The sequence below is a fragment of the Scyliorhinus canicula genome, chromosome 6, assembly GCF_902713615.1.
Source record: "Scyliorhinus canicula chromosome 6, sScyCan1.1, whole genome shotgun sequence".
Classification (NCBI taxonomy): Eukaryota; Metazoa; Chordata; class Chondrichthyes; order Carcharhiniformes; family Scyliorhinidae; genus Scyliorhinus; species Scyliorhinus canicula.
The window spans coordinates 56,011,265-56,024,064 of record NC_052151.1 but is presented as its reverse complement, the minus strand read 5'-3'; the positions used below and the strand labels follow the sequence as shown (position 1 = coordinate 56,024,064).

The window sequence follows — 12,800 nt, the reverse complement described above, 5'->3', positions numbered from 1 at the left end:
GCTACTGGTACTTAAGGGTTCTGGATTACTGACACTTTGGTCTGCAGTAAGGAGGAGTTTTTTGAGAAAGTGGTAAGCTATCAATGAATGACTTTTTAAAAAATGTTTATTTACAATTCTTACTGTCACTATAGCATTCAGGATTGTTTGGGGGCATAGCTTGGAAAACAGACATGAAGGGTCATAGGGCCATAGGGCTTTCAACTAAATAGTGGGGTGGAGGGTTCAGTTGCATGAAAAATTAGAAAATGAAAGTTAAAGAAGGTAAGAGTGCAGGTTAATGATGAGAACTTTAAACGAGTTAAAGGGGCCAAGGGCTCAGGAGAGGTGAGTAACGTTTCCAGAACAGAGAGATTGGAAAGCGGCAGGAATCTAACTTCAGGCAAAGCAGATAAGGGGACAACTATGAGAAGGGGACTGGTCAATGCAGGACTGAGGGTGTTGTACCAAAAGGGGTGCAGTATATGAAACAAGGTAAATGAGCTTGTAGCGCACATTGAAATTGGCAGGAACGATGTTGTAGGCATCACAGAGGAGTGGCTGCAAGGGGATCAGGGCTGTGATCTAAATATCCAAGGGTGTGGGTGTGATCCAACTGCCTCATCGCGCCCAACCCAGTGGCACGATGAGGTCATTAAATCTCACGAGAAGCATCTTGCAAGATTTACGACACTCAGAACTCTTCATGAGATCGAGCGAGATATTGCGAGATCTCGTGCTCTTGATCCTGCTCTCACTGGGCGATATGCAGGTTTACACATTTAAGTGAGCAGTTAGGCTCTCTTAAATATATCTGTGCCCGAGAATGAATGCCTGCACCTCGGAGACCTCACCATGGCACCATGTAGCACTGTACATACAAATGTGGACCAGATGTAATGGCACCGGGGGCGATCTCCCAGGCCAGCTGAGACCCCCAGGTGGTCGGGCTCTGGGCCGGGTGGTACCCTGGCCCTTCCGATGCTACCCAGGTTCCTTGGCCGGTGAGCCTGGGTGGCAGTGCCGGAAATGGTGGAGTCAGCACATCTTTGTCCAGTGGATGTCATGCCTGATAAATCTGTTAGAATTCGCTGAAGAAGTAACACGGAAGCTAGACAAAGGAGAGCCAGTGGATGTGATCTATTTGGATTTCTAGAAGTCCTTTGATAAGGTGCCATGCAGGTGGATGCTAAATAAGGTAAGAACCCGTGATGTCAGGGGCAAGGTACTGACATGGATAGAGGGTTAGCTGACTAGCAGAAAGTAGAGAGTGAGGATAAAGAGGTCTTTTTCAAGATTTCATAGATTTCATAGAATTTACAGTGCAGAAGGAGGCCATTCGGCCCATCGAGTCTGCACCGGCTCTTGGAAAGAGCACCCTACCCAAGGTCAACACCTCCACCCTATCCCCATAAACCAGTAACCCCACCCAACACTAAGGACAATTTCAGACACTAAGGGCAATTTATCATGGCCAATTCACCTAACCTGCACATCTTTGGACTGTGGGAGGAAACCGGAGCACCCGGAGGAAACCCACGCACAAACGGGGAGGATGTGCAGACTCCACACAGACAGTGACCCAAGCCGGAATTGAACCTGGGACACTGGAACTGTGAAGCGATTGTGCTATTCACAATGAACAATGCAGCCAGTGAACAATGGTTCCACAAGGGGTCAGTGATGGGACTACAACTATTCAAGATATACATTAACAATCTGGAAGAAGGAACTGAAAGCACTATTGCTAAGTTTGCAGATGATGAGGGCGGCACGTGGAACAGTGGTTAGCATTGCTGCCTAGAGCGCTGAGGACCCAGGTTCAATCCCGGCTCTGGATCACTGTCTGTGTGGACTTTGCACATTTTCCCCATGTCTGCATGGGTTTCACCCCCACAACCCAAAGATGTGCAGGTTCGGTGGATTGGCCACGCTAAATTGCTCCTTAATTGGAAAATAAATAAATAATTGGGTACTCTAAATTTATTCTTAAAAAGTTTGCAGATGATGCACAGGTACATTGGCGATACCATGCAGACGCTGCAACAATGGATGAACGGATATTGCGTGACAATCGCCAGGCAGGAATGTTCGCTTCAGCAGTCAAAGGCATTCAGCCTCTGATCTTCGGGTAAGCGTTCTCCAAGGCAGCCTTCAGAACGAGGGACAACACAGAATCTCCGAGCAGAAACTTCTAGCCAAGTTCCACACACATGAGTACGGCCTCTGTCATGATATGCAAACATGCAGATAATGATATACAGACAGGCAGCTAATGAACACAGAGAACAGGACATGGCCAATGAGCAGGCAGGACATTCAGGGGTGGTATCTCACTATAAAAGGCATGAGGCACTCACACTCCACCTCTTTCCACTGAGTCCAGGTGTATGTACAGTATCACACCTCCAGCACGTGGCTAATAGCTGGTCTGGTCCAGTCAGACAGAGTAACCACACTTAGGATGGCAGAGAGTTGAACACATATAGAACTTCAAGGTCTGGAGTATCTTTTGGTCAAAGCTGCATCCGGTTGCAGCCTGTGTTATCCCAGAGTACATAACGCATGAGCCTCAACCGAGACCTTGGGTGCGATTCTCCGCTCCCCACGCAGCCTGGGAGAATCGCGGGAGGGCCCACCGTCATTTTTTACGCCCCCCTGGCACCCCCCGCGACTCTCCCCCCCCCCCCCCCGGGCTCGGAAATATTGCCGCTCGCCATTTTTCACGGCGAACGGCGATTCTCCGAGCCCGATGGGGCGAGCAGCCGGCCCTTCACGCCCGTTTCACGACGGCGGCAAACACACCTGGTTGCTGCATTCGTGAAACGGGCATCAGATGCCCGTTTGGGGCATCTAGGGGCTCGATTGGGACGGGAGCACCACGACTGTGCTCGGGAGGGGACAGGCCCACGATCGGTGCCCACCGATCGTCGGGTCAGCGTCCAAATCAGACGCACTCTTTCCCCTCCGCCGCCCGGCAAGATCAAGCCGCCACGTCTTGCCGGACGGCTGAGGAGAAAGACGGCCACCGCGCATACGCGGGTTGGAACCGGCAACCCGCGCATGCGCGGATGACTTCATATTCTCGGCGTGACGAGGTCGCTGCCGAGAAAGACGGAGGCCCACTCCTAGCCCCCCTGGTGGGGGTGAATTAGGTGCGGGGAGCCGGCTCCAAGGCCGTCGTGAACCTCGGCCGAGTTCACGACGGCCTTCACGAATTCGGCCCCCTGCGGAGAATTCCGCCCCTTGGATTCACATCGCTTTACATTCACCCCCTCACCATCTGGCCTGGGCTTGCAAAATCCTCCTGACTGTCCTAGCTTGAGACAATTCACACCTCTTTAACCTGTGATTATCCGTCTCTCCAGTTGCTCTGTTTGGACCTGTAATGACTTAATTACCTGCAAAGACTCGCATTCAAAATATCGTCTTTGCAACTTTGACTTTGTCTATATATATGTTTCTGGAACCTACCTCTTCATTCACCTGATGAAGGAGCAGTGCTCTAAAAGCTAGTGATTTGAAACAAACCTGTTGGACTTTAACCTGGTGTAAGACTTCTTACGATACATGGGTATGTAGAGGGACAGGTAGTGTTGAAGAAGCGGGGAGGCTGCAGAAGGACTGGGACAGGCTGAGAGAGTGGGCAAAGAAGTGGCAGATGAAATACAATGTGGAAATGTGTGTGGTTATGCACTTTGGTAGGAAGAATAGAAGCCTAGACTAGTTTCTAAATTGGGAAAGGCATCAGAAATCTGAAGCATAAAGGGACTTAGGAATCTTAGTTCATGATTTTCTTAAGGTTAACATGCAGGTTCTGTCGACAGTTAGGAAGGCAAATGTAATGTTAGCATTCATGTCGAGAGGGCTAGAATACAAGTGCAGGGATGTACTGCTGAGGCTGTATAAGGCTCTGGTTAGAGCCCATTGGGCGTATTGTGAGCAGTTTTGGGCTTTGTACCTAAGGAAGGATGTGCCAGCCTTGGAAAGGGTCCAGAGGAGGTTCACAAGAATGATCCCTGGAATGAAGGGCTTGTTGTATGAAGAACGGTTGAGGACTCTGGGCCTATACTTGATGGAGTTTAGAAGGAAGAGGGGGGATCTTATTGAAACTTACAGGATACTGAGAGGCCTGGATAAAGTGGATGTGGAAAAGATCTTTCCAATTGTAGGAGAGGCTAGAAACTGAGGGCACAGCCTCAGATTGAAGAGATGGTGCTTTAAAACTGAGTTAAGAAGGAGTTTCTTCAGCCAGAGGATGGTGAATCTGTGGAGGTAAGATTCTGTGGATCGGATCTTAAACAATAATCTGTCTTCAATTGGTGACTGTCCTGCTACACACATCCAGTGTCCCCTGTCATTATTCTGGCAGCATTTACCAGCTGAGAAAGACCATGAGATGTGCAGAGAACCCGGGCTGGGATTCCTTCAGTCCTCTATGCAGGCCTTCCACTCTAGTTTCATGATCAAGGTCCCTCCACCTCACTTATAAGAGGAAGGGAGAAAAACCAGGCCAGGGAGACCAAGGAGAACGTCTTCACATTCAGAGCTGTAAATGCTAGGAGAAGGATTTTTAATCTGCAAATCAGACATCTAAAAACAAATGATATCCACTGCTTGTAAATTAAACACAGCATCACATCAGTTATTACCGGTCTAACAAAATCAAATTCTGAATCGTATGATCTGTGGGCAGCATGGTAGCATAGTGGTTAGCACAATTGTTTCACAACTCAAGGGTCCCAGGTTCAATTCCCGGATGAATCACTGTCTGTGCGGAGTCTGCACGTCCTCCCCGTGTCTGTGTGGGTTTCCTCCGGGTACTCCGGTTTCATCCCACAGTCCAAAGATGAGCGGGCTAGGTGGATTGGCCATGATAAATTGCCCTTAGTGTCCAAAAAGGCTAAGTGGGGGTTGCGGGGATAGGGTAGATATGTGGGCTTGAGTAGGTTGCTCTTTGTAGGGGCCGCTGCAGGCTCGATGGGCCGAATGGCCTCCTTCTGCACTGTAAATTCTATGAAACTCTATGAAACCTGCTTCATTAAAGGGCGCCAGGTGTTGTCTTCATGTGAAGTGCACACCTTTACCCTTTGATCCCTCCCATTCCGAGCTATGGTGCACTTTCTGGTTTGATTCCACAATAAACAACTTCTGGTCCTCAGGAGGGTGAACTCAGTCACAGGAAGGTTTTGCTGTTTAAAAAAAATACTTGTGATTTTTTTTTTTACTGTAACAGTACAATGCCCTGTCTGCTCTGTATATTTGTTAAGTAAATTACATTGTGGTTTTTGAACTTTCTTCAAATGTATTTTTATCCTCTTTTCCTTCCATAGCCTCCCAAGTTCTGTGCCTTGACCTCCAACTGAGAGAACGACCAGGCAGCAATGAATGTGTTGACACTTTCTGCCAAAACTCACTTTATGAGCAAGCTGTAAAGGTAACTGAAGTGTGCAACTTAAACTGGAAGTTTATCAACTCCCTGCTGAATTTCGCCCCCCCCCCTGTCCATTGGCTGGGAGCTTTTGCTTCAGTTCCGTACTGTGTCTCATGATCTGGCCAACGCTGACAACCTGCCCCCCCCCCCCCCCCCCCCTTAAAAAGCCAAGTGTGAATGTCACCTGAGACTCGGACTTTAGTGTGGATTCCCCAGTCTAAGGTGCACCACATTAATACATAATGGTTGAGTTTTATTCCCAGATAAGAGCATGGCTTAGCAACTGGATGGCCCATCCAGGCACAGACACTGGGAGGACTAGCTGATTTTAGCAGACAGACTTCATTTGCATTCGTTTTCCAGCTCCCCAACTGAATGAGCTTGAAAGCAATAGCCTGGTTATTAAAGTTAAGTTACTTGGAGGCCAACTCCAAGGACCCAGAGAAACAGCCCTCAGCTCATTGTAAATGGATCAGAGGGCCTTAGCAGGAGACTTGGGGAATTGGGGTAATGGGGGTGGTTGGGCAGGGTTAGAGCTAGATGCCCGGGTCAGAGGAGACACAATCCCTGTGGCGGCTGTTGGAGTTACCACTGCTCACCTGCTGAAGCATCTGAGTATAAATGATAGTCAAACCCCGTTGATATCATTGGATTCCAGTCTGAATATTTTCCAAGCTTGTGATTTCAAATAAACCTGTTGGACTTTAACCTGGTGCTGTGAGATTTCTTACTGTGCCCACCCCAGTCCCGTGCTGACATCTCCACATGGATATTTAAAGAAGGACTACACCCGCATAGAAACATAAGAAATGCCAGATGAGAGAAATCAAGTGCAGAGATTTTGTCTTCGAGCACCATGGCAGTAACATTGTAATGAACTCCAATTGGCTTTATTGGTTGGCCAATTGGAGTATGAGCTCCCTCAATGATAGCTCATTGAGGGGGCCCATATAATCACCCGTGTAGGCTTTGTGAGCCAGCCTTAAGTTGACTGGACTGCTAGCAGCACTGTTTGTAGCTGCTCCTGTAATATCGTTATTGTAAATAAATATTGCGTGGTGATGGAACTCCTGCCTTCCATGGATTACTACAAACATGATACAACAATAATGGAGTTATTGAGCAATCATAGCCAGCACTCTCTATCAGCTAATCTGCAACAAACCGAGAAATCTATTCATGTCTCCTGTTCTTCCCAAGCATATACATACCCCCTGTCATATCTCCTATTTCTCATATATGTTGGCTTTAGGTGGGGTGTCTTCGCCTCCTGCAAATTAAAATTGCAATTGGCCAGGTCAGGGCAAGAACAGAGTAAGTTACTGCCTCCAACCTTGTTCTCAGCAAGAATGAAGTGTCAAAATTGACTCCTCAGTTAGTTACTTTAATTCTTGGCATATGAGCTAGGCGCCATTTGTTGCCAACTTTTAGTTGCCCTTGAGAAAGAGGAAGTGGGCATTATTTTAATATAATAGGCCTCAGAATTTCAACGTTGGGAGTTAGTTTAATATTACGTTTGTTAAGGAACATCGAAACCTGCGAGATTGTCAAATCTGGCAAATAAGTTACTTTCTACTCAGATTGGCTCTGATATTTCTGATTCGGCCAGAAGCTCCGTAGGCTCAAAGTCATCTGCCCCATCTTCATGTCCTCGCAAATTCACTGTGATTCTTTGCTTTAAAATCTGCTTCTATTTCAAAGAAGATAGCGGAGGAAATTAGTACTACAAAATGTATTTTGCTGCTAAAATGAAGGCTTATGTACTGACGGCTGTACAACATATCACCCCGATTAGCAAGGCATGTGAAATGCATCTTCATCACGTTAAACGTCTTAATCTGTAATGGGGCAAAATAATGTATACTATTAGATTTATTTTCTTTTGGAGTACTGGCATTTTAAATCAAACCCCATTATTCAACTTATCTGTCCCGGCATATCACAAAGAAAATCACAATCATGATATGGATCACAGTTCCCTCATAAGGTCCTCGAAATGGTCTCTTTTTTTTAAATTTAGTATACCCAATTCATTTTTTCCAATTAAGGGGCAATTTAGCGTGACCAACTCACCTACCCTGCACATCTTTGGGTTGTGGGGGTGAAACCCACGCAAACATGGGGAGAATGTGCAAACTCCACACGGACAGTGACCCAGAGCCGGGATCAAACCTGGGACCTCGGCGCCGTGAGGCATCAGGGCTAACCTACTATGCCACCGTGCTGCCCCTCTAAATGGTCTTTGATTACCCTTAGACCAGACTGAATTTAGTTGTTGATTGTAACATTTCTCAGGTTGGTGCCACTCCAGACAAATGTAAGTTTCCTGCCATGATTCAGAAAACTTGGCACCCGGATCGGTAATTCTGCATTCACTATCACAAACAACGGGCGAAATTCTCCGCCCCCCACGACGGGTGGGAGAATAGCGGGAGGGCCTTCCCGACATTTTTGCCGCCCTCCCGCTATTCTCCCACCCCCCCCCGCCGAAGTCACGACCCGAATCGCTGCCGCCGTTTTTTTACGGCCGGCAGCGATTCTCAGCTGTTAGATGGGCCGAAGTCCCAGCCCTTTCCGCCGTTTTCACGAACGGCAAACACACCTGGTCTTGCCGTTCGTAAAAACGGCGTCACTAACTCGCTTTTTATAACCATGGCACCGATTGGCACGGCAGTACCACGGCCGTGCCAAGGGTGCCATGGGCCCGATCGCGGGCAGCGGGCCCGATGCCCGCGCACTACTTGTCCTTCCGCCGCCCCGCAGTATCCATTCGCGGGGCGGCTGAGGGGCAACCCGGCCCGCGCATGCGCGGGTTTCGCGCAAAAACGCGATGACGTCACCCGCGCATGCGCGGGTTGGAGTCTTCCAAACTGCGCATGCGCGGCTGACGTCATATGACGCGTCAGCCGGCGCTAACTCCGGTAAGCGGGCTTAACGATTTTCGTTAAGCCCGTCTTGCCGGAGCCTACGGCGTCGGGCTGCTAGCCCCGACCGGGGACCAGAATCGGTCCCCCGTCGGGAAGGGGCGCGCTGCCGTATAACCCGCCCGGGTTTTACGGCAGCTTTACGATTTCTCCCGTTTTGGGAGAATCTCGCCCAACACGTTTTAACTGAGTGAAACCATTCGAAATTACAATAAATGGTTTCATTCTCCAAGGGTCTATTATCATACAGTTGATTCTGCCCAGGTCAATAGGAAAGCCAATTAGAGCAACTCAGAAATCCACGCAAGACAGACTTGGCTGCTTCAGCTGAAGAGTCACGAGGATAAATTGTTTTGTTCTCCTGACTAACCTTTGTCCTGCAACAGGAATGCTTACTATAAATACCAATTAAATCTAGACATGCCTGTGTGATAACTTAAATTGATGAGGGCAGTAAACGTTGATCTGACAAGTGACAACAGTGGTTGTTGGGGAGGGCGGGGGGAAATGTTTCTTCTTTCTGATGGACAGTGTAGAGGCGAGAAATGATTCTTTTTATGAAAAGAGATTAATATCTGAGGAAATTTGAAACAATAGCAGAAAGTGCTGGAAGCAAACAGCTGGCCAATCAGCATCCGTGGAACAGGAAACATAAATTACTGTTCTGACTTGTGGGCCCTTTGTCAAAACTGAGCAAGCCAGGAGAACTAATATTTAAATAGGAACAGAACAGTGCGCATACATGAGGGAAACACCCAAGATAGAAATGTGGGTAAAATGTTTTGTAATGAGATGGAAGCTCTAGGTAAATTGAAAAGGACTTAAAATAATGGTTGGATGGCATTTACCAAACTTCATGCAGTAGAAACCTGCAAGGATGTATCTGGAGACATTGCTAATCAGAAGGAGTCAGTGGACATCAAGGTGGAAAAGGCAGATTAAAAGAAGATAACATGGTACTCAAATTCAAAATAGATGTAAAAATGGGTAGAGACAAATATAGATCTATTATAATTACTTCAATCCCATGTAAAATGAAGGAATTAATTAACAAGAGTAAACGTGAGGCTTATTTGTGTGTCAATATTTATTGTCACAAGACAACACAATCTAGCATGACCAACCTATTTGATTTCTTTGAAGAAGTGCCAACTCGAGGCAAGTATTATGGGTGGCTCGCCTTTGGGATTCTCCGTTTCGCCGGCTGGTCGATGGGGTTTCCCAAGAATCGGCAGCTCATTTTCTTTGTCTCCTGATTTTCATTTCTATTTTCATTTAAGTCAAAGGAAATGAAGGTACTGAGGAATGTAAAACATTTTTCCAAATCGCTATCAGTCATTTTACGCTAACACTCAAATTCAACATTCAAATCTGCCTCCCCACCGTGTGCGGATTAAGTGCAATTTTAGCTATTGAGAAATTAGAGAGACATTAAAACGTTCAAAGTAATGCAGAGAAGGACCACAAGGCCAGAGGTCAAAGGCCTGATTTATGAGTGGGTTGGCCTCTAAAGAAATGCCTCGTCAGTATGTTTCCTATGTCCTGCCTTTTTACTGCTCCAGGAAACACTAGATCTGCATCGTAAACTTTAAATTTATGGTATTAATAGTGATACTGCTATAGATTTCAAGCTCCTATTATTCATAAGACTACTGTCACCATTTGTGTAAGCATATGTATATATGTCAGATACTTGGCTTTTCTGTCAACAAAGGAGGTACTTGAAAGGTGATTTTATAAAGGTCTTTCAGATCATAAATAAGTTTGAAAAGTTTCATCGTGAATATCAAAAAGCAACAAAGGGTGGAAAACATTTGTGGGATTTGCCTCTCAACCTCCAAACAGCAGTGGTAAGGTAAGGGATGGCATTAAACAGGAAATTACATATGCATACAACAAGGGTGCTACAGTGATCATGGTGACTTCAATCTGCATATAGGTTGGGCAAACCAAATTGGCGGATGAATTCCTGGATTGTGTATGAGATGGTTTGTTAGACAGGTATGTTGAGCAACCAACGAGGGAACATGCTATTCTGGATTTGGTATTATGCAATGAGAAGGGGCTAATTAATAATCCTGTGTGGGCTCCTTTGGGGAACATGATAAACTTCTTCATTAGAATAGAAAGTGAAGAGTTCCAGGCCAGAATTCCCCATTTGGGAAGCTATGTTCCCATGTCGAAGATAAATCGCAACTGCATTTTGCTCGTGCTGTGATAGCAAATCCAGAAGCGATTCGCAATCTTTTGCCATGCAAATTTATGCATGGCGGGAATTGCGAGGGATTGTATCGTGAATCCCAATATTGGGCTGCCATTTTCAGCAGATGGTCTGATAGTGAGGTCAGGCTGCTGGGCCCCCCGCATTGCAATTCTGACACCCCACCTACCAAAGGCCCCCTTTATGAGACCCCCATCCGAGACGCCCCCTGAGAGAGACCCGCACCAGAGAAACCGCAAATACAGAGACCCCCACCATGGATGCCCAATATGAGCGACATAGAGCATACAATGCAGAACGAGGCCATTTGGCCCATTGAGTCTGTACCGACCTACTTAAGCCCTCACTTTCACCCTATCCCTGTAACCCGATAACCCCTCCTAACCTTTTTTTTTTGGACACTAAGGACAATTTAGCATGGCTAATCCACCTAACCTGCACATCTTTGGACTTTGGGAGGAAACCAGAACACCCGGAGGAAACCCACGCACACACGGGGAGAATGTGCAGACTCCGCGCAGACAGTGACCCAGCGGGGAATCAAACCTGGGAACCTGGTGCTGTGAAGCCACAGTGCTATCAACTTGTGCTACCGTGCTGCCCATCCACCAGAGACCCCCATCCGAGACATCCCCTGAGAGAGACACGCACCAGTGACACCGCAATTATAGAGAATCCCACCAGAGAAACCCCCAATTAGAGAGATACCCACCAGAGACCCCCCATAAGAGAGACCTCTGCCTGGAAGCTAGAGAGCAGTCCAGTCAGAGGCAGTGAAAAAAAAAATCACAGCTTTGAAACTTAACTGTACAATATACCTGCTGGCTCACGCAGAGGCAGGGCAGGTGTAAATTCCTGGAACGCGGAAACCAGCCAGCTGGGTTTAAATCCCCTCATATCTTTGATCTGCAAGTCTTTCATTCATATCTCTGCCAAATTGCTTATACTAGGCTGTGATAGACCAACTTACACACACCTCCAGCTGTCTGCATTGTTTAACTCATCTCCTTTTACACTTGGGTGGCTTTTTCACAGTAACTTCATTGCAGCATTAATGTAAACCTATTTGTGACACGAATAAAGATCATTATTATTTAAGTAGTCAGCTGTGAAACTAAACACAATGTTGATAAACATTTAGCTATGATTGACAGCTCCTGGACCACATCAAACTCAGTTAAGAGCTTTCTGCAATGAAAAAGTGGAAATGAGAACACTTAACTGGTTATTTCACAGTTGACTACTTGGCATCTGACTGGGACCCAGCTGAGTCCTGGGATCCAGCAGACCTCTGATTGGTGTCTCCTTTGGATGTTCCAGCCTCACCCATACACCCACCCCCACTCCCCCTCGGCCCGCGGTCTCATCATGCGTCTTGTCTTGTGTCTTACAAGACCTGCTGGAGATGGGGCGGGTCCATCAGGTGTCCCCAACCCCCAATCAATGTCACAGCCGGAGGCACTCGTTCCAGAGGATGACAGTGATTTTCCATCAAAGCTGCCTCCAACCCCCACCACCATCCCAGAGACACTCACCTCGGTTGGACGTGTTAGTGACGAGGCTCCTGGGACATTATCTGGTGCACACCATACATCTGCTCCGGTACAGCAGGTGGAGGTAGGAACACCCGAGGGGATGAACGGTCGGAGGGCAGGCTGACCTGAGGAACCAGCTGCCCTCCAGATGGGCCTCGTGCTTGTGGGATGAACAGGCCCATCCATAGTGGATATGCTGTCGCAGAGCCAGGGACTGCATGAGGGGTTGACAGCGAACATCTAGCACCTGCGTGTGCAGTTGGAGAAGTCCAACCATGTGCAGCGGGAGGAAGTGGTGCCGTCAATGCGTGCCATCCAGGCCTACACCGCACAGGTGCTGTCCACGGTGGAGGCATTGGGGATGACGGTTTTCACTATGGATCAGCATGTTCAAGGCCTGGGGCACTCTGTGCAGGCGGTGGCCGATGGCCCAGGACAGGGTTGCCGCCTCACAAGCGACCATGTCCCAGAGCCACCTGGAATCACAGTGGCACTCCTCAGCCTGGCCCAGTCACAGCAGGCCATGGCTGGGAATATCGGTGACATTGCCCAGGCACTGGCCAACGTGGCACAGACACAGAGGGAGGTGGCTCAGTCCAAGAGGGAGATGGTGCAGTCACTGGCTGATGTGACACAAACCCAGAAGGTGGTGGTACAGTTGCAGGCGGCAATGGCCCACTCCCTGAGCTCCATGGCCATGAGTGTGC

At 47.8% G+C, this 12,800-nt stretch overlaps 1 protein-coding gene across 3 annotated transcripts in view; it reads left to right on the top strand.

Annotated features, from left to right (window-relative positions):
• The window catches only part of LOC119966802, a 57,973-nt gene that overhangs the window by 26,999 nt on the left and 18,174 nt on the right, over positions 1-12,800 (top strand). For all 3 annotated transcript variants that reach the window (XR_005460836.1, XR_005460837.1, XM_038798784.1), the window contains one exon: positions 5,313-5,416. Coding sequence is in view for 1 of the 3 variants with exons in the window: in XM_038798784.1 (XP_038654712.1) it covers positions 5,313-5,416 (104 nt within the window). In the remaining 2 variants the exon portion in view is untranslated. The remainder of the gene's footprint in view (positions 1-5,312; positions 5,417-12,800) is intronic.